The following is a 23,167-nucleotide window of genomic DNA, read 5'->3' as shown; positions in this document are numbered from 1 at the left end:
TTTGGGCCTAAACGTTCATTTATGTTTATGGTGTTTTTGACTAGTGGTCAAGTACTAGGCCTAATTTGAACCAATATTTGCTCATCAGCCTACAGCCTTTTACAGTGGTGAATGTAAAAGGCTATAAACATAATGTAATGTAGTTTATGGAACTAATGCGTCCGCGATCTTTTTCAAAGTTAATTTGACACGGAATAGCCTAAAGTAAACCAACCGTTTCTTATAGGTAAAATGTAATATTTTCTGCTGCGATAAATTAGGAACATCAAATATTACTCGACAAAGGCTATATAGACATGTAATGTTTACATGGAAATGATGCACCTGGTACGAGAATAGTATACACAAAATAAACTTTTTTCCAATTATGTATTAAATGCATAGTCCCCTATTTCGGGGACGTATTGGTGGGTGGGGGGTGGGCACAGTCGCGTCGTAGGCTATGATGCCAACTACGAAGTTTGCACGTAGTTTCAAAACATTTACGCGTGTAGTTTGTGGGCTGAGTTACTGAGTCCCATCCATTACATCACTGACAGTCAGTCGGTCATAAAAGCCTGAGTCTGACCGGAGTAGAGAAACCAACACTGACGCCAGCTCCACTCACACACTGTTCTATAGGCTACAGGACGCATGGACCGGACTACACTCAAAGACATGGAGATATATTCAAAGAAAATGAAGAAACCAACATCAATACTTAACAACGTAAAGGTAGGCTTCAGTTATGAGTGAAATTACATAATATAATATAATATAATACAACCCCATATAATAATTCACAATTAAATGACGCAAACTTTTTAAGACAACATCTGCAGATGGTGAATGATGCATACAGACTTGTCATTTTGATTCGTAACGCATTTGAATGAAAAGGAATGTAATTATGATTTGTTTGTGACCGAAGTTGTGTGATGATACTATAAAGTGATTAGGCCTACTACTACCTTTGAACCATCTGCTGACAAGTGTTTGCTTTGGCATCTGAATTCCCTGTCTGTTTTGAAAGCTGACAGGATTAACTACATGAAGTTGGTGCTTCAGACCTGTTTACTGTGAATGCACCTCATGCTACAGGTGTCAATCATAGAGGCGTTGATGATTGGATCATATTTTAACAATTATTCACATTATTAAACTTCCATTTAGTGTGCCAATCCTATTTAATCCTAAACTTAATTTATAATTTTAACTTAACAAGTGCAAAATCAGATTTGGTTCTGAAGCTTGCATAGGACAAATTGTCATTGCTTTGGAATTATGGCCATAAAGTCACATATGTGAACATGTATTTTCAATTGTTGTGCTGCATTAGGAAACATGAGCAATTCATTTTTATTATTATTATTGTGACATTGTGGGTGTGGTACCTGGTAGTAGATTTAAGCTATTTTAGGTGTGAGGGGAGTCTTGAACAGACAGGGATCATTGGTCAATACCACATTATCCTGATAAAAGTCAGTGCTCAGGACTGAGATTAACCAATGAAGAATTTTCTCCATTTGTAACTCAGACCACCATAGCCTACTGTGTAAATGTGGGATACATGAGAGATTATTTAAAGCCTAGCTAGAAATACAATATAATGGTATTTGTATAGCAAATGAAAGTTTTAAAATGATAATGACATAGGCCTAATGAGAGAAAAATCTGGTAGAAGTGTGTTTAAGTTTGAAGAATTAACTTCAAGAAGCTGGAGCTAACCTTCCTAGGGCACTTCATCAATATACATCCAGGAGAAGAGCTGTAGTGTTTATCCTGAGGGTTCTTCTCACACGCTGCGGTAGGTCCTGTTAGGTCCACATTTGATGTGGAGATTGGAGGTTATTGCAATCTCCATCCTATCTGATAGAACATGATCACTTCCAAAGTCCCCCATAACAACATGTAGCAGGTGGTCTTTCTCAAAATGAAGATCTGCATTTTTCTCTGTGTGTATGAGTGTACAGTACAAAAACACAAAGGTGTTTTTGTACGGTTTCCTCAGAGTGATGCCAAACTTAACCACTTAAACCCTATATATACTTCATCGACTGGTGTCTCTCAGAGGTCTATATTTGGTCCGCTCCTTTTTTCCCTCTACACCAAATCTCTTCATTGAAAATAGCCTAGATAAAGATTGGGATGCTAGGGTTTAAGTGGTTAAAGGTGCCTAAAAAAAACATCCAAAGAAAAAACACCAAAGATTTTTTTTTGGGGGGGGGGGGGGCATATGAGGAACATGAATAACCATTCATGGGAGGGGGGAGGTTCTCTAAAGAGTTCACAAAATAAAATGTTTTTTAGTAGGTAATGGTTCTTTGTGGAACGTACTGTAGTATAGCCTTTTAACCACTTCAACCCCAGCATCCTTATTGTGGGGAAAGCTTTCACAGAAAATAGCAACTTGCCGATCAGCTATTTTCTGTGAAAGCTTTACCCTCAATAACAGAAAACAGGAAAGACACTAGTATAGAACCCTGAGGGACTCCGGTCACCACCCATGGGGTTTAAGTGGTTAAATAACCATTATTAGCGTGCATGTGCATCATTATCCCTATCTGTGAGTACATGTGTCAACAGAGGAGTAGCAGGTATGACTAACTGCATCATGAGATTCATGACGAACTCTAGTAATGTAAGAACATGCCGTTCAACTTCAGTGTGCTTGTTTGGGTGCTATCACTGACGTAAATACTTCACTACAACTGAAAGACACTGAGTCATGGGAGCAATAATATTATGCCTGCAGAAAGAAGCAGTGATGGAAGAAGTACTCACATATTACATAATAAGTAAAAGTGTCAACTGCAATGTAGAAATACTCTGTTACAAGTAGAAGTCCCGTATTCAAAATGTACTTGAGTGAAAGTATAAATTAAAGTATCGCTTAAAGTACCAAAAGTAAAAGTAGGCTACTCATTGTGCAGAATGTCCCATTTCACAAGTTCAAAATGTATAAAGAATCTTATGAAAATAGCCGATCTACAAGCTCACAATTCCGTATCGCGACGCATTGTAGATCTGCTGTCTTCAAATAGCCGAAATATATATAGGGCTGAAGTGGTTAGTGTTACACCACTGGAAATAAGTGATATAATTATATTGGTGAATGAAGCTTAGCTTAGTTAATTGAAGTGGTAAAACAGAAAGATTGTATTACTAGTTCATGCAGGTGAAAGAAAAACCCAATGAAATTGCAAATCTGTGCATCGCCGTAAAGTAACAAAAAAGGCAATGGGCAAAGATGCAATTGAAATGCACAACAAATTGTAATTCATAATAAAATATCTGAGAAAATAGTGGGCTATCACAACTACAGTCTGGCAGGAAGTTATGTTCACATTTGTCTAAAACTGGCTTATGGGGATTTATTTGATCTGTTCTGTCAGTAATGCAAGAACTTGGTTTAACCTTATGACCGTCTAGAAATTACAGCAATGAAAATTGGCCCTGTTTCTGTTTCATGAAAAATCAGTGCCAGCAGGTCAACAAAGGTTTCAATGGGACCTACAGTATCAAAGTCCATCTCATCCATCTTTTCTTGACACAAGAACAAACTGTACGGGCCCTGGCTTTGTGTTTAAAAGTTTCATGAGGACACTCTCTGTTGGTCCTTTTTTAGAGAGGCCTTGAACCTGTTTGCTGAGGGCTACATCTAGACCACACTTAAAGCCCCGAGCATTAACCCCCCACACACCCAAACCACCTCCACCTTCTTTACTCTAACTTCAAAGTCAGGTTTCCACAACATAGGCATTTGAGCTAATTGAACAGCACCAAAAAGATGGTTTGTGCATGTTCTAAGGAAGGCTTCCACAGCATTCCTCTGTGACCTGGCTTAAGCCCCTGTCAAGATGTTTCCTTTTATCTCAGTTCAGTGCAGTTAATTAAAGCACCATGAGCTCATTGTGGGTCATTTTATGGGAGCATTTTAGCCTTTCCCGTTGCTCTTTGCAATCATTATTTGTCCCCTTTCCTTTTTGTGACAGTGCTCATGGACATAATGAAAGGGATATTTGGCCACCGGTGGGTCGTTTAATAAACCTTTGATCATGATGCTATTGTGCAGAAAGCTGTTTGGAGCTTGTTTCACAATAGAAGGGGAAGTTATTCTGGGGATATGAATGGTTGCTTTCAAGTGTATCAGGAGGTCCTGTCACCAAGCTTTTCCTTCTCATTTTCCCCCATAGTAAGGTCAGATATTTTACCCGCTTGTTGCTAAAAACGACTTCCTCCTGGAAATCCAAGAATGTCCTAGCCAACGACTCCCAACACGTGTCTGCGACATAAAAGCGTTTGAAATATTTAGGTTGGAGCTTCCTTTGATTCTTCCGCAGCAGCGGGGATGAGGGCTCAGACAATGACATCCAGGGAGACCGTGGTGAGAGTGTTATAGAGACTGCCGAGGACATCCACAACCCACAGCCAAAATAACCTGGTGGCTGGGGCAACTTTACAGTTTAAAAAGGTGATGCCACAATGATGGACTTGACTGCAATTACAGGCATCAGTTGTGTTTAAATCATTCATATCAACAGCGTGAGTAAACAGTGCGTGCTGCCACACCTCACATTTTGTTGAGAAACATTTCAAGCTTTCCACCATGGCACCGTACAGGTTCTGATGACGCCCCTTACAGTAGGTCAACCCCTGTGATTGTGTTTGTGACACAGTATGACTGACTGGATTGAGTCATGGACAGAATCGGGTCATTCATGTGAATGTGGCTCACATCCTAGCCAAGCTCATTATGTAACATTCCTGTCTGCGGAATCTTTGACCTCCTGCCCGTTGGTCTTGATTTTGAACAATTGTGTGTTTACTATGCAAACTCGGGTGCGTGTGTGCGTGTCTGAATGCGAGTTAGGTTTGCACACTTGCACTTTTTGTACCTTTGGTTCTCACAAGGATAGATGGATGAGCTAAGTCCTATAAAAGGAAGGAAATTAAGTGTTTCAACAAGGTCTTTTAATGTTAGGCTTACAATTAATTTGAGATTAAAGGTCAAGGTGGTTTAGGATTTAGTGGTGGGGAAAGAATGGAACATTTCTTTAGTCGTTTAGAATAAAGTACAGCAATAAAAATCTGTGTGCGTGCGTGCGTGTGCGCGCGTGTGTGTGAGAGAGAACATTAATTCGTCCATTTCCCAATCACAAACTTTTTTTGCACTTACTTGGGTCATCAATCTAGACCCCCACAGAGGCGAAGATCATATACATGTATCTATTCCACAACATGGCACATGATTTAGCTTTACTCAGATTTACAAAATTAAAGACAGTCCTGTATGCTGTGCCATAAATTATTATGGTGGATTTCAGCTTGTTCTAATGGTGCAGCAGAAAAGAGATTGCCATAGTAACCATCATTGCAATGACCCCATTGTTATAACCTGAATGAGAGACAAAAGACGCTTTAGCTGCCCAACAAATAGGTCTCATAGAAACATCCCTCAATTTCACAAAACGCGTATGAAATATTAGCAACCGCACAAGCGTGTCTATTGTGTATGCTTACGAACGAGAATTGACTGTTCCTGAGTCTAATTCATAGAACCTTAGTTGTGCAGGTGCAACTTAGACACCAGTGATGTATCAGTGATGTATAATAATGTGTAATGCACTTTACATTTTTGGACAAAAATCTCATAGTGGTACAGAGTAAAAAAGAAAAAGAAAAAAACATTGGCATAAAAAGTAAAACAGCATAAAACCCAACTAAGGAAAAAAAAAGTACTTAAAATAATTAATAAAATCACACAAAGGCATAGAACCCTAAGGATGAAACTAAGAAAAAACGTTGTTAAAAGGGTAATGACGCCAGTAGACGTAGTGTCATCTCAGGGGGTCAGGGAGAGCATTCCAGAGACAAGGAGCAGCCGAGCAAAAGGTCCGGTCGCCCATGGTGCGGAGAGTTGGTCCTGGCGGGGCGATGGTGAAGGTTGGTGTTGGCAGAGAGGAGGAATTTGAACAGAGGATTGTGGGGTGAGGAGTTCTTTGAGGTAGGAGGGAGCATTGCCATGGATGCACTGATGGGTCACAAGGGAAATTTTGTATTCAGCCCTGGAGGAGATGGGGAGCCAGTGTAGTGAAAGATGGACGGGAGTGATGTGCTCGTGATTTTGCACTCACTCTGTAACTTTTAATGACTCTTCTGCAGGCGGCAAATAACAACAGACATGGATTTACAACTCTTGTTTTGATAACAAATTCACTCCAAATGCCAACTTGTCAGGTCCCTTCAGCGCCCAGCACACAGAGAGGCCAGTGGCTCTTCCAGATCACTGGGAATGCTTCCAATGCGTGACTTTGTGTCCTAGAAATGTCCCAGAAACAGAACTATAATGATATAATGTACAATATAAGCAAAAACCTCTACAACTTTCAAATACAGAGAGGTACTCCCAAGACCCCTGTGTTGCTTCAGCTTGAGAAAAACAGATCAACTGTTGATAATAACAAATAGTTTTTGCGATAACATCATCCTCCAACTGAAGATGATGGCCCTTCCAAATTGTATTTAGGAAATAGTTAAACAAATGGCCTCTCGGGGAGAAGATGTTTTAGGCTTTGATCCAAATCTGTCTGTACTTGTGAATGAAGACAAAACCCTTCTACGCTGTTAATTGAAAACAGCAGGACAGACACAAACCACTTCCATTTTTGGACCTCCACCTACAGTATGGTACCACAGTATCCATCACCTGTGACAGGTTTTTTAACAGTGAGTGCACAAAGTTGACACATTATATTAATGGGTGAGGATCCAGTGGAAAAGCATTATTTTCTGCAACACCCTGTGTAATATACACATTGGACCAACAGGGAGGGTAATGTTTTGGAATGCTGTGTTATGACAGTAGATGTTTACTATGGTACTAAAGCAAACGTCAGTACGCAGCAGCCAATAACTATTTAAGCCTGTACTTCATCGCATAACAAACAGTGAAAATATCTAAGCTACAAGCTCACAACGTATTGCATTGCGACGTGTTGTGAGCTTGCATGCACGCACGCACGCACGCACGCACGCACGCACGCACGCACGCACGCACGCACGCACACACCTTTTGTATGTATTTGTTATACATAGTTTTGCACTTGTTCTTTTCAATATGGGTTATTTAATTTCACAACGGAAATTTTCAGTGTTTTATATATGTTGTACTCATCTTGTTTTTTATTATTATGATGCATGTTCATCCTTGTATGAAACAAGCTAGATCAGTTTTTCACAAGCAGGGGTCCGGGGGGGGGGGGGGGGGAGTACTGTATTTGTTTTGAGGTAGAAGATTTAAAACACATTGCACAATATCATCATTCACTTTCCAGTCTATTACTTAAGAAATCCTTATCTAAATCTACTTACTCTAATTACTTATTCTATCTTCATATCTTGTCCTCACTGCGAAATATTGCAGCTGCGCCAGAGATTTAGTTTCCATCCACTGTCTCTGCCTGCATTCTCAATGTGATTTCATTCTTTCTCAAATGCAAGGGCGGGGGGATGTTTTTAGACCAGTGATTCTCAACCGTTTTAATTTCAAGCACTCCCAGTTTGATTTGCGTTAGGCGACAGAGACCCATTTAATTCTATACTTTATGTCTGGGACCCCAATCTACACTGTAAAATCCTCTCAGCGTTAAAGGACCACTTCACCAATTTGCAACCTATCTTCATGTAATTGGTCCTCACTAATGCTCTTTATAAAATGGCACCATTTCTGTCTACTCCACTTTGTGTCTCGGGGGTAGTCTGGGGACAATTCAGAAACCTGCCTACCAATGACGTCATCATCGTTACGCAGGTTTTTATTTTTTATTTTTATTAATGCAAGAACAATGGCTTCTACTTCAACGTCGTTTATATTAGCTTGCTATCCCCATTGAAGATGTCAGTGGCAGGTTTCTGAACTGTTCATAGCCCACCAATAAGATTGTCATGGAGTTCTGGATCAATCAGTGATTGATGAGGCAAGACGAATCAGGTACACTTATAAAGGTAACGGTGGTTGTGCTTTAATTACATGAATTCACAGGGAGAAGTACATTAGACACACAGATCAGTGGTAAGGTAGTTCTGCCAACCAACACAGGTATCAGACCATAGTTATACTCCAGTGTCACAAGGTCAAACTGTACCAAAACAATAGCTATCTGGCCTAAGCAATCTGACTCTTATAACATGCAAAATATCAGATCATATCATAAGGCAAAAGAGAAGGTCGGATAAAGGCAAACATGATAATAATATGTAATTCTACCACAATTCTTCCTCAAAATGCAGAGTGAGTAGAAGGAAATTGTGCCATCTTATAAGGAACTTTAGTGAGGACCAATTATATGAAGATAAGGTTGAAGATGGGTGATGCGCTCCTTTAAAATAAGTGGAACCATTTGGTTCCATTTGTACATTCTCAGAGTTCCTAACTATCAACACCCACAAGGACCCCCCGGGGTCCACAAAACCACAATTTGTGCCTGGATTGAATGGATTGTCCTTGTCCCCGTCTTGCAGCTGTTTGTCCTGTGCCATGGCCTGCTGCAGCTCACACAGCTCCTGTACAGCTCCTACTTCAAAAGCACCATCACCACCATCGAGAGACGCTTCGGCCTCAGCAGCTACTCTTCAGGAACTATTTCCTCCCTGCACGAGGTAGGAGCCAAGCACAACACTCCTGCACAAGTTAGGCTAGTGAGAGATTTATCTTGCGGATGCTGACAAGAAGAAAAAAAAAGGATTGCACGAACAAGCGCGCTATCGCAATCACACATCCTGACAACTCCACGGGGACCTGCACATTTTGGAACAATCTTTTCTCTCTAGCAGGCGGGCAAAGAAGGGCTGCAGAACACCATGAAAGAATAGGTTGTATGCTTATCTAAATGGTTAACACTGATACTGAATTTCCCAGTATTTGTTTTTTTTAGTTTTCATCTGGATATGATCCATGGTTTCGGAATAAAGCTTTTGCTGACATCTTCCATCCGTCACTCGTCAATTACCAGTTACCACACTGCTCAAGCTCTCCATCCCTCAAGTCTAATTTATGCTCTATAGCACGACAGTGTCGCGCACAAAAAGATAGCAGACCTACAAGTTCTATCTTGTGAGCTTTTACACAAGATTTCGATTGTTTTTCCTTCTGGAACATATTGTAATTCTGTGTCTGTTTTCAGGTCGGTAACACAGTGCTGATAGTGTTTGTCAGTTACTTTGGGAGCCGGGTTCACCGACCCAGATTCATCGGGATAGGAGGGCTGCTGATGTCCATCAGCGCCATGATGCTGACGCTACCTCACTTCTTGTCCGAACCCTATGAGTTTAATTCTGTTTTACATGGTAAGAGTGACACAAATCAGCATATAAGGCAGCAATGCTGTCTCTTTGTACACAGACAGAGACAGTCCAGACCAGAGAATGCACAAATATGCCACCACATTGCAATTTATGAGACCTTGTATTTACACTTGAGTATTGAGACATTTCGCTGATGTCACTATCCAGAACAATTTACGATGTGCAATTTTAGCACAAGCTGCGCTTCCTAGTTCAACCACATTAATTATAAGCATATTGGAGTGAGGATTACAAATCTCAGAGAGCTATACTGTGTCAGACAATTTTCTTGTGACCCTAAGTCCTTAAGAAAAGGGGGGAAATACCGATGTAGGGATATAGAGAGAAATCCTACAAGCCTTTTTTACGACGTGGCAACAAAGGCGCCAACCATTTATGTACGTATGTCCCCTGAGTAGACCATCAGGATGTCCAAACAAAAGTAGACCAATCACAGCAAACTACACTTCACCTCAAGCTGCAAAGTTGACTTTGGCACACTGATACATCTTTGCTGCTTCGTTAACAAACTGCACACCTAGTAACTTGCTTACACGGTTATTACAGTTAGCACAGGGAAGCCAAACGGTTATTTAGAGAGAGAGGAATTGCAAAATAAGCTAAAAGGAATATGATTCGGAGGAGGAGAGGTGCAGCTATGTTGGGGCATGTGATAAACGTTGTGTTGTGGAACGGTGACTCTGTCCACAGCAGTTGCTCAAGAACTCTCATAATGCCTGACTTGGTTGCACGCCATGTAGCGCGTGCAATAGGAGATCTACAAGCTCACAACGTGTCGCACTGCAACGCGTTGTGAGCTTGATGATCTGCTATTTTCAGTGTGGGACACCGTCACGCAAATAAGTATAAATCACCCTTAAGGAGGAGTAAGACTGATGTAAGGTATTTGGGCTTTTTGTGCCATGGAGTTGAGTTGAGTGGAGTGGAGTGGAGTGGAGCGGAGCACTAGGGATGTCTGAAGAGGTTTTTGGAAAGCCTGCAGGTGCTCTCCAGTTGAACCCTTTGCATAAATCATCTGGATAGCCCTAATCTCCATGCTCTTGAGGGAAGCCAAAGAGATTAGACTGATCTCCCGGGCAGTTAATTTACCTCGACAACATTCCCTCTCCGAAACCAGCTTAAGCCCTCCTCGGCCTCATACAGTGCTCAGTCAAAGGAACTTCAGGAAATTAAACTAGTCAGTCTGTCTGCATTCAGTGGGTTGCAATTAATTAACATTCTCTTTGTTCTCTCTCTCTCTCTCTCTCTCTCTCTCTCTCTCTCTCTCATTCTCTCTCTCTCTCCCTGTTTTGTATGAAATCATGGCGCCCAGATCGTCACGATATTTGCAACCCTCAGATGAATTCCAGCGCCGTGGGGTCGTGTGGCGTCGATGAGACGAAGCGCCTGGCTGATAAGAACAACCTGTGGCTGCTTATGACCAGCGCCCAGCTGCTCTTTGGCGTGGGTTCAGTACCCATCCAGCCTTTCGGCATCTCCTACATTGATGATTTCGCAGGGCCGAACAACTCCCCCCTCTATATAGGTGAGTGACCTGCGGTTCAATGATAGATCTATTGGTTTAGATAAATAGAACACAATCCTGGGCACAATCTCAGGACCATGGTGCCATGCTGGGTCATTCTAGCCTGACACTCAGCCTGAATTTTCATTTTGTTTCACTCCATTATTCAGTCTGAAAGCCCTCTCAATGCAGCCGATTTCTGAGATGGGGGCGTGGCCAAAGTGGGACTCCACTATGAACCAACGCGATTGGTTCATACTGGATTATCCCGATCCCGATTCGTCGTACAGATTTTCAACCGAGAAACACCCGCCTTCGACAGCGTCACTATACCCTGAATGCGAGGCAAAGGATTCAGGGGGTGGAGCCAGGCTAGGGTCATTCTGCAGCCTGTGTAGAATCATCTGGATCCAAGGGGCAGGGGGGCACTCAACTTCAGTATAGATGAATGACTGGATTGGGCCTCAAAAGCAGGGGCATTAGCCTTTTTTGTTTTTAATTAGAACTTTCCTGAAATGTGGGGGCTTTAAGGTTATGTTAGTATGTAAGAAAGTTGGCATGAAAGATTAGATATCTGGTGTATCATCATGACGATGTTATTGTTTCATACCTGTGCCCTATCGCAGTGGTTCTCAAAGTGACCAGGGGTCGTGGGGGATTCTCCAGGAGGTCCCCAGTAACATTAGTTAATATAGCATCAAAATCAGTTTAACTACTTGAAAATAGCCGATCTACATCGCAACGCGTTGTGAGCTTGTAGATCTTTTTACAAAAAGGCTTTTCAGATGGGGGCCCGCGGCTATATACATATTAATTTGGGGGTCCTTGACTTGAAATAGTTAGAGAACCACTATCGAGTCCCTGTCTCACAGCCTGTCTCTGTGCTCTGCAGCCATTCTCTTTGCGGTCTCTACATTTGGGCCCGCCTTCGGTTTCCTGCTGGGTGGAGTCGTGTTGAAGATCTACGTGGATGTGGACCGAACTGGCTCAGGTACTGGTTTTGAATACATTAAATATGTCATCATCAGGCTGCCAGGGTAGGCTGATGTGGATGGAGTTGTGCAGTCCAATGTTGTAAAGTACAGTTAGGAATGCAGTGTAAATATGAAGGAGTTATCAAGAATGATCATTTTCATCCTTAGTCCTTGTGACCTTCTTAGACAACATTACAAACCATCACACCCATTGGTGGAGAGACACTAATGTTCTCCCTCTCTGTCTCTCTGTCTTCAGCGACCCATCAGGAGCTGGTCCCCAGCGACCCACGCTGGGTTGGGGCGTGGTGGATGGGCCTGCTCATCTCCTCCATCAGCTTGGCTCTCACCTCCATACCCTACTTCTTCTTTCCACGGAACATGCCTCAGGAATTTGTAAGTAACAGTGTCATTCATTTCTGTAAAAGCGGGAGGCTCTGTTTGGGTGTATTCCTGTTTCACATCATGTTTTGCTGACATCTACTGGCCTGATATCAGCACTACGTTTGTTTATTTTCAACACTCAGCACATGATAAGGACTGCCAAGATATCAGAATGTTGCAGATTGAATCAAGGCCAAGGTAGAAGATGCCTTTAGTCACATTCTAGCTTGCCATCGATAGATGATTAATTGACGTCTCCTCCCTGCTCATAAAAATATTTAAAACTTGTGTGCATAAACAGTTCAACAAGAGATAAGATAAAACCCAGTTGCTCAAGGGGATTTTTCCACCTCTCTCTTTTAAACTGTATTGGCATGGTTGTCTCATCTTGCGGTGTACAGGACTTGGCCAGCCAATTATAAAGAAAGAAATCGGAACCCAGTTCTCTTGCATATTATTATGCGCATCTCCCATATTATGCGTGCATGAATGCTCTCCACAACACTGAATGTATTGTAATGTATTACTTCCTAGGTGACTGTGACTGAAACGGACATAAATGAAGACCCAAAGAAATCAGATGTCACTTTGCTTGACTTCCTGAAGGGTAGGTTGTATACAACATTGGTACACCAGTTGGCAGATGTATGTACTGGCTACAGTATACCTGACCGTAGCACACACAGACTGTGTTTAATATTAAGATTGTTGGCGATGCTGTGTTTGGTGATACACTTTTTTGTGTCAGTAAGTCAGTATTCTAGCTGGAATTTTGATGATAGCGTTTATGCTAATATTATTCATATTTCTCAAGGGACCTTGAGAAACAGACAGGCAGACAGAGAGGGAGAAAGAGAGAGAGAGAGATGAAAGGGGGGAGGCAGAGACATAAGTGATCAAGGCATACTGTTTTCCCAAGTGTTTTCCCAAGTATTAAAATGAACAAATGTTTTTGTGTGTGCGTGTGTGTCTTTTGGTGTACCCTCGTCTGTGTTTGCATGTGATCAGCGTTCCCCAGGCTGTTTGTACGCCTCCTGCTGAGCCCTCTCTTCCTCGTACTGGTCCTGGCGCAGTGCTGTTTTTCATCGGTCATCGCTGGTCTCGCTACCTTCCTGAACGCCTTTCTGGAACGCCAGTATAGCTCCTCAGCTTCCTACAGCAATATGCTCATGGGTATGTGGATGGTATCACTACATTATAGCATACGGTATAACCAGTGGTGTAAAGTAACTAAGTACATTTACTTAGGTACTGTACTTAAGTACAATTTTGAGGAATTTGTACTTTACTTGAGTATTTCCAATTTCCAATACTTTTGCTTCTACTCCACTACATCTCGGATCCAAATATTGTACTTTTACTCCACTACAATTATTTGAAAAATGTAGTTACTAGTTACTTTGCAGATATAAATTATTACATTATAAAACACACATTTACCACTTTAGCCCTATTTTATACATAGGCTTTGGTACTTTAACTACATTTTGATACCAATACTTTTGTACTTTTACTCAAGTTCATTTTGAAGCCGCAAAAATAACAAGAAATAATACAAAATAGTAGCTAGAGATAAATATAATATAATAAATAAATGAAAATAGCAACGTATGTAGATTGGTCATGGCACACCTTGAGTTGCTGTGGTAGCTTGACGGTAGCTTATTTGATTAAAAAAAAAATCTGACAGCAAAATTGTACTTACTTATAACTTAATACAGTTATTGACTGGCTGCAAATGTTATTTTCTGTCTGTTCTTTCATCCGTGGGCCTTCACAAACGCAATAAGCACTGCAGTTAAAGGCACTAAATTGCTTTGCAACACAGTAGTTCGGCATCATAATGTGTGAGTAGTTCTTGGTGTCTCTGTCACAATCACCCGCCTGATTGCATTGAACATGTAGTCTGGGAGTTACACGGGAGCACAGCAGGTGCAGCAATTTGCTGATTACTGGGCCAGTGAATGAGACAAGCGCCTCAATAAATAACTACCATACCAACCATTATCACAAAGAATGAAAGACAAATGTGTCTCTGTTATGCCTTCTATAATACAAGAGCAAGCTACAGCTGAATACGTTATTTTAGCTACAGTGACCCTAGTAGGTGTGAAGAGGAGAATCAATGACTGTTGGAGGTGCAAACAAAGGCTTGGATGTCCTGTCGGGCGGTTGTTGCCGGTCCATGGACTACAATACGTATTACGTAACCTGAGTTTTGCGCTAGGACAGGAAAATATATCACTGTAAATGATACGTCTCACAAACACAATTCTGATAACTGTGACAATGGCTTATTTGGCCACGCCCCCATATACCTGTTTGTGTGTCTCAAAGAATAGTGTGAGAGGCCTTTGTTGTAGTACAGTGGTTCTCAAAGTGGGGTCCAGGGACCCTCTGGGTTCCTAGAGGGTGTTCCAAATGGACCCTTACAGGTCTGTATCCCTGAGAGTGTACAAAAATGCATACGCCCTCAGAGTTACAGTATGGGGGTCCTTGAAATTAAAGTATGAGAGCAGCTGTTGTAGTACTTTTGTAAACGAGTGCATCTCCGCTTGTAGTAAACTGAGTCGTCTGTGGCTCGTCGTATTGTAGGTGCTGTGAACCTGCCGTCTATAGCGGTGGGGATGCTGGTGGGTGGGGTCATCATGAAGAAGGTGGGCCTCTCTCTCAAGGCCATCCCGCGCTTCTCTGTGGTCATGCTGGTCTTCTCCACCCTCCTCATCATTCCTCTGTTCTTCATGGGCTGTCCCACGCAGAAAGTAGCTGAGGTCAACTATCATCAGCATGGGTGAGTGAGAATGGTCTATCTCCTTTCTAAAAGTAGACAAAAGTAAAGTTTGCATTAGGGCTGGGCGACATAAATTCAGATGAATATCATAATTATTTCAAACTTATGCCTTGATTGCGATTAATGAACGATTATTAAAATAGAGTACTGAAAATAGCAGATCTACAAGCTCACAATGTGTCACGATGCAATGCATTGTGAGATTGCATTTTTTTACACTATATTTGTACGCCACTATTGTACAACACAGTATAATATAGGGCACGAGTGGTTAATCAGACTAATTGATTTAGTCAATGATCAAAAATCACTATTCCCAACAAAAAAAAGTCGATTTAATGATATATAAGAATTAAAAGAAAATTATATTAAAAATATATATATTTCCGGTTAATTGCCCAACTTTGCATCCCATTGATAGTCTAATGCGGTTAAATGACAGACTAGTTGAAACTTTACATAAGTAACAGTGCTCCACCCAAAACTGGGCGTTTTTAAACGCCCAGCAAGCCGTTATAGAGAGCTTACATTTGAGTACACAGCTACTTTTTATTGCTTTAAAGCCAATCGCTAGAGCAATAAGACTGATAAGAAGAATGATTTTCAGTGGATAATGACTTGATAACCCAAGCAGCACATACAGTACTGATTATAATCATGAATATTATGATTATTGATTCTGATTCAAATTTTCTGTGTAAAACTACATTATGACAAGTTGAAAGATTTGACACCAGTCTCGGAAGGCAATTCATATTCATATTCATGTATAATATGAAGGCCTATATCACTTCATATAATACTTTATTTATACATGCGTATATTTCATATAAATATATATTGTGTTTTAGGAGTTGCTTCTCAGTGACATAAGCAATATGTTTTTGTTTGGCTTGGTGCCACCAGGTGGCAGACACCAGACAGGAACTATTGAATGTTGGTTTGTTTGTGCAAAAGCAAACAGCAGCTAATGAAACCCAGACTGTGAACAGCCTCAGCTTGCTACAGCAGTAATAATAATAATAATAATGGATTTTATTTATAATGCACTTTACATTTACAAGAAATGTCAAAGTGCTTACAGAAGGCAGTTGCATAAAAACAGAAACATCACACCATTAAAAGAAAACAACAACTAAGAAACTGAAACAAAACAATTTAAAACATGGGGGCATAAAGCCTAGAGGTAAAACCAGCTAAAAAAATGCTTTGCTAAAAAGGTAGGTCTTTAATCCTCTCTTAAAGCAGTCGACTGACTGTGGAGCTCTCAGGTGGACAGGGAGGGCACTGTTCCACAGTTCGAGGTGGTTGGTGGGTACAGTAGATTGGCCTTAAGTTGCGGGTGTTGAGGAGGTTGGTGTTGTTGAGCACCAACAGCAGTGGTTTTCAGGCCACGACCCCCCAAAATATTATTATATACATATTTGAACTTTACAATTTGGCCAATGTTTGACCAGGTTTTATAGTATGGTTTGTTGATTACTTATGATGCAGTAATGGTCTTTTTTCTTTTCTTTCTTTTTTTTTTGCTGAGGTATTATAAAGGTCTTAAAAGTCCTTAAATTGAATTGTCCCTTCACTGTCATCTGGGGACCCCCCCAAAATCACCCCCCTGGGAGTCCCGACCCACAGGTTGAGAACCACTGAGCTACAGTACCTGCTTATGTTCACTCCTCCAGCTGTGCTGTGATGTCTCACGCCCGCTATGGTGCTTTGTCTCTCAGCAGGTCTGTGGCTGCGTGTTATTCCAACTGCTCCTGCCCAGACAGTGCCTTCAACCCGGTGTGTGGTTCTGATGGTATAGAATACATATCGCCATGCCACGCCGGCTGCACCAACTTCACCAGGGACCCCAACAACACCTACAGGGTTCAGGTTAGTGGTGCAAAGTAACTCTGTGCATTTACTCAAGTACGCACTGTACTTAAGTACAATTTTGGTTGCTTTTACTTTACTTGAGTATTTACATTATCGCTATACTTATACTCCACTACATATCAGAGGCAAATATTGTACTTTTTAATTCACTACAATTTTTTGAAGCTTTAGTTACAAGTTACAAGTTACTTTGTAGATTTAGATTATTATTTCAAAATTTACATTGATCACTTGAGCCCTACAGTATGTTATATTTTGGCTATTCGAAAGTAGTCCATCTACAACGTGTCACATCGCATTGTGGGCTTGTAGATCTGCTATTTTGGAAAAGGTTTTGACACATTTTGAAAAATAAAATTGTACATTTATTTTGGTACTGTAAGTATATTTTGATGGCAATACTTTTGTAATTTTACTCAAGTAAGATTTATTTTTATTTTTATATTGTGGTATTGCTAGCCTGGGATCCAGCTTGATTCACTGCGTTCGGCTGATTTTTTTTTCTCACTTCACTTATCGAGTGAGAAACAAAATCCCCCGAACGTAGCGAAGCAGTCTGGATCCCAGGCTATGGTATTGCTACTTTTACTGAGAACTTCTTCCACCCACGGTTCATTTGAATGCCAATATCGACCAGGGACAGAGAATTGAAATGAAAAGCACCTAAGAAAGGATATTGATTTTTATTCTACTGTAGATGTGGCCCTGGACTCATATCCAGTAGTATAGTGGAATGTGTATTGTCTATAGGGTAGAATAGGCAACCCGACAGTTCAGTGTCCATTGAGATGAATTGAGAGGCTGTGTGGTGAGGAGCCAATGTTTTTGACCAAATGAACCCAAACATCCCCATTGTTAGCATGTCATAATAGCCAAACATTCGGCAGAGATAGAAGAATACTGGGCAAAAATAGAAGAACGTTGAGCGAAAATAGATCTAGAATCTAGATCTAGAAGCTCACAATGCGTTGCATTGTGAGTTGTGACGTGTTATGAGTTTATATATCTACTTTTTTTGCTAGTTGACGTATAAATAAGTAGGGTTTAAGTGGTTAATAGCCTTTCCCCCAGCATTTTATATGACTGCTATCACTGCATTGACAGTGAGTCATAGAAATCCTGTTAAATTTGATCACTGTTAAATGATCTGTGATGTAATTTACTAACATATTTGAAATTAACCATATTCACTCAATTTGTGATGGATGAACAAATTGAAATGATAGACGAAGATGAAAATAGCAAGGTTTTGCTTTGCTTTATTTAGCCCCAATCCCCCTTCACAGTGTTCAAACAGGTTAGCTCTCTCTATATATTGTCTTAGAGCAGATTAGAAGATCTCAGCCCGGTGGCTGAGAACTACAGTGGAGGGGGGAAGGGGAACGTTGTGTTGTTTACTATGACCATGATGTGTTTCAACTCCAAAGGGAATGGACATTGTTCTTGTGTGGTTTAACATGGATAAGACAAATTTCCCAAATTCAAAATATTACAGAATGCAATTGTTGCCTCATGTTTATCTTTTCATAGAAATGAGTTGCCATTTACATCATGTACATGTATGTTTGATGGTATGACACACAGACTATTCATGTGGCTTTCTTCTAGAAGCCTTCATACTGGGCGATATGACTTCAAATCAATATCATGATTATTTCAAACTTTGCATTGATTACAATTAATGAATGATTATTTAAAGAAGTGAAAATAGCAGATCTACAAGCTAGAAATTGTACCATTGCGCAACAAAGTATAATAAAGGCTCAAGTGGTTCATCAGACTAATCAATTGAGTCGATTACAAAAAGTCTATTTTTTGTCTAGAATTGTTTATTGTCGATTCGTTGATATATAAGAAAGAAATATCCAAAATAAAACCCTGCTTCTCGATTACTCAATTAACCTACATAAGCAATATTAAGTCGGCTATCGGTTCTAAATCGGTTTCGATATATTTTTGGTTAATTGCTCAGCCGTACTTCATACATAATAAGATAAAACCCGGAAACACTGATCAAATGTCTTGGTGCACCCTCAGCTATGTACTGTACGTAGACTAGGTACATTAATACACCCAACACCAGGCAGCTTCCTGTCTGTGGGACGGCAGGACAGTGCCAACACGACACGGGTGGTTCATGATCAATGCCAAAGCCATGTATAATTAGCCGCACAGAGCAAAGGACTCATTTTCACAGGAACAGTCCTACAATACTAGTATTTGAGCTTGTGAATAATCTACTGGTGAGGGCATTGGGAGACTAATGGCTAATGGAGCATTAGTCAATTTGACTCGGTGCATAAGCTCACTGTGTGATACTGTAACATAGTCACGGACAGGGGTGGCTGCCGCTGGCTTAATGGATTAATACCCAGCAGTCGCAGACTAATTATCTGCCACTGCTTGTGGGACGCTGTCTGGAACTCAGAGAAATGCTAAAGGTTAGATCGGTGAGCTGAGACATTTGTTGTAGGTGTACTTTGGAAATTTCCATTAAATTTCCATTAATAGGGTTTAGAAGTATACACAGCAGCACTCATAACTTTGGTAGAGTACATGGTATGCTTTTGCACACTCCTTGTACAGTAGGATTTCACACCACAGACCCCCATAACTCTTAGAGCGAATGGACGGACCATGGACCCGTAAGGGTACATTTGGTTCCATTTGTACACTCTCAGAGTTGCAGACCTGTAAGCATCCATTTCGTTCCCAACTATCAATCATTTAGCTAGGGATCCCCTGGAAAGGTCCCCTGGGGGTCTCTGCACCCCACTTTGAGAACCACTGCTCGATTGACAGGGTACAGTATGTACAGTATATAACAACATGCTCCATACTGTTATTAGCATGTTGTGGGCTAGATGTTGCCAAGTTAAACAATATGCAGTGTACATTTTTCTTGTCAGTGTATGTTATTCCTCTGAGACAATAGTATAGGTTTTTAACGGTGCTATCTCTCCTGCTGGTTACAGTCGTATACCAGCTGCAGGTGTTTATCCGACGGCCAGCATCACGCCCGCCCGGGTCCTTGTGCCAACAGCTGTCCTCACTACTTGCTCCCAGTCATGTTCCTCTTATCAGCAGCAGGACTGATCGCCGCCCTCACTCACAACCCCCTATATATGATGGTGCTAAGGTAAGGCATAAGACTCCATTCAAATCAAACTTTATTTGGTCAATACAGCAGCCATTAGCCACTTATGCTGCTGCTGCATTCAAACTAGCAGCGACAAAGCAACAGGCTGCAAGCAATTTTCAATAGAAGTAAGCAACATGAATATGCAAACTCACACTCGATACTTGTCTCAGCGTGACCGGCGTGTCGTTCTACCAAAAACAATTTTTATGTGTTTTGATTTCAGAGTTGTTCCCTATGAAGAGAAGTCTTTCGCCATAGGGGTTCAGTTTTTACTCATGAGACTGCTCGGTAAGGGAACACACAAATATCCACATAAGCCAAATACTGTCTCCTTTGATGTGTTTATGTACATACTTGTGAACTGATTTCACATTAGAGAGAAAACCAATCACATCTCTAAAGTTTACATGGACTCCTTTGAAACAAATGTTAGAGTGCCCTCTAGTGATTTCAGTTGAACCACACTGGGATGCACGTTTTCATGGTTTTATCCTGAACACCCCTTTTTTTCTTTCTTTCTTTCTGTCTTTCTTTCTTTCTTTCTTTCTTTCTTCATGTCCAGCCTGGCTACCAGCCCCAGCTATCTTTGGAATGGCCATTGACACTTCATGTATCAGGTGGAAAGAGGTGTGCGGGAAGAGGTCTAGCTGTGGTTACTATGACAACAACATTTTGAGGAACCGGTATGAAAACCTATAGTAATAATAATACTGAAATAAGTGAACTAATAAACAAGGCCAACCTACAGTAGGCATGTGCATATAGTTGAGCTACGGAGCCACAATTAATAGATTTGATTGACCTTGACCACAAAATTGCAGATATTGTATGTGTTTATATGTCATAAAGTGAGTTCAAGATTTCATTGGTCATTGCTTGCAGCCAGAGTGACGTACATAATACACAGATCACTTTGCAGTGGTGGAAGAGGTACTCAGTTTTTTTTTTACTTAATTAAGTAAAAGTAGCAATACCACAATGTAGAAATACTCTGTTACAAGTAAAAGGCCTGTATTCAAATTCATACTGGTGTCAAGATACACTTAAAGTACCAAAGTAAAAGTACTCATTATGAATGGCACATTTCACACATTGTTTTCAAAACAATTAAAATAACAGATCGACAAGCTCACGACACACGTTGAGCTTGTAGGTCAGCTATTTTCAAATAGCCAAAGTAACTAGTGATTAAAGTTGTCAAATCATTGTAGTGGAGTAAAAGTATTGGAAAAAGTACCCCAAAACTTTAGTTAAATAAAGTACTACACTAGCCTGACTCCCCCCCCCCACTCACTGAGTGGACTGCCTCTCTTGGCTTCACTCTTATAAACAGGCTAGTACTACAGTCCTACAGTCACTTGTCACCAGCTTCTTGGCTCAACAAGCAAAGCAACCCATGAACATACTTGTACAGCAGTACCCTCTGGTGGACAAATACGCAGACAGCGTGACATACAGCTAAACAGACAGCCTCATTACAATAGTTTTGTGGTGGTTCAAGTAATAAATGATAATAATAGTAACTGTTTCACTGCTAAGCTATATGGAATATCGATGATGCTAACATTATCTCACCCCTGCAGGTACCTGGGCCTACAGGTAGGCTACAAAGTCATGGGGATCGCCCTCTTAATGCTTCTGGGGTGGAAGGTACAGCGCACCAGTCAGTACAGTCTGGAGAAGAGACCAGAAGGCCCGCTGTGACCCGGTGTATTACTGACTGAAACCTCTATCTAGAGACCACTGCGTGATTTCAGCTCCTCCTGGCTCTCCGCTCTGCAGGGGCTTTGAATCCACATCTTTGATGGCCTGTGCACTGACTTTTAAAGCCATCGGGATGGCAAAGGCCTGCCTCTTTTGACCTCCATTCAACACGGCACCTGGATATTCTCTGAACACATATACAACATACAGTATATCTATATGTTTCAAGTTGCGTTTCATTGCATCACCGCCAGGCTTTGCTGTGAATTTACACTGACCATATGAACCTCTCTTCACAACTTACGGCAGGATTGTGAATTGTCCATTCTTGTTCGGTACATCGAACCATTATGCGTACATGTGTCAGTGTCTGCTGAGGGCGGTTGAAAGACAAGTGAAAGGTGAATTGAGCGTGACTGATGACTATATCATGTGAAGGATGTGCATTATTCATTGCTTGTTCCTAAAGCCTGAGTTATACTTACTTGCATGTGGGTGTCGTGCACCAAAAGTGGCCGATCTGCAAGCTAGGGATGGGACGATAATCGTTATTATCGTTTATTGTGATAAAGAAAAACGCTCACAATAATCGTATTGCAGAGATTTTAATTTATCGTGTTGGTTGTCCTCCGTCATACACTAGGATGAATTAGCTTTTGTTGAGCTGCAAATTCAGTACCACTTAAACCCTCTATACTTGATAAAACGGACCTATAAAGAGCGATTCAATAAAAATTTGGCCAACGTTTCCCCCAGAATAGGGATGCTGGGGGTTCAAGTGGTTAACAACAGTGGCATTTTAAGTTTTAAGCATATTTTGATTATCGCGATTATATCATTAATCACAATTATTTTTGCCACAATAATTGTGACATGTCATTTTCATATCGTCCCATCCCTACTCACAACCACAACGCACCGATAGCTTGTCGATCTGCTATTTTGGGTGCATGACACATGCAGCGCAACTAGTATGTATAAATCAGGTGTGCAGGAATTTACACATTCAGGTTTTTGGTTGCAAATGGCAACATAGTTAACTAGCTTAATATTTAAGTTTATTTTTTTAGAAGTTTGTCTCAAACAGAGGCATAGGTGAAAACCTTATTACCGCTTTGATATATATTAGACAACTGTAATCACATTTAATATGAAACTTGGTTTAATCGCTATGCGGTGGATTTTTTAATCCTGAGCACACTGTTATAAAAGAACTTACTTGCACACAATAAGATATGTGCTGGCATGGTTTATTTTGTATTTTGTTTATTTGTAATGTCTATATTTTAATTATCTGGTTGCATTTATGAGAATGAGTGTAAGCGAATCGTGAAAATAAAAAGGATACAGACTTTCAAACTGACTTTTGAACCTGGCTGGCTGCCATCTCTCTCCATCTCTGTCTGTCTGTCTGTCTGTCTGTCTGTCTGTCTGTCTGTGTTTCT

The 23,167-nt window shown here is 40.9% G+C and overlaps 1 protein-coding gene across 2 annotated transcripts; it reads left to right on the top strand.

Annotated features, from left to right (window-relative positions):
* Positions 1 to 567: 567 nt before the first annotated feature.
* Positions 568 to 23,075, top strand: slco2a1 (solute carrier organic anion transporter family, member 2A1). 2 transcript variants are annotated; one of them, XM_084066668.1, is made up of 14 exons: positions 568 to 714; positions 8,503 to 8,640; positions 9,165 to 9,327; positions 10,658 to 10,870; positions 11,742 to 11,840; positions 12,083 to 12,219; positions 12,742 to 12,814; positions 13,216 to 13,380; positions 14,803 to 14,998; positions 16,726 to 16,873; positions 19,852 to 20,015; positions 20,242 to 20,306; positions 20,581 to 20,701; positions 21,602 to 23,075. In XM_084066668.1, exons 1-14 carry the CDS (start codon positions 634 to 636, stop codon positions 21,720 to 21,722), a joined length of 1,884 nt encoding a protein of 627 aa, XP_083922794.1. In that variant the 5' UTR covers positions 568 to 633; the 3' UTR covers positions 21,723 to 23,075. The 2 variants fall into 2 exon arrangements, with proteins under 2 accessions (XP_083922794.1, XP_083922793.1); XM_084066667.1 differs by having other exon boundaries at positions 16,723 to 16,873.
* The last annotated feature ends 92 nt before the right edge of the window (positions 23,076 to 23,167 follow it).

This window comes from Gymnoscopelus microlampas, assembly GCF_963454915.1.
Source record: "Gymnoscopelus microlampas genome assembly, chromosome: 9".
In the NCBI taxonomy this organism is placed as follows: Eukaryota; Metazoa; Chordata; class Actinopteri; order Myctophiformes; family Myctophidae; genus Gymnoscopelus; species Gymnoscopelus microlampas.
Note: the sequence above shows the minus strand (reverse complement) of the source record. Positions and strands in the feature narration are given on the sequence as shown.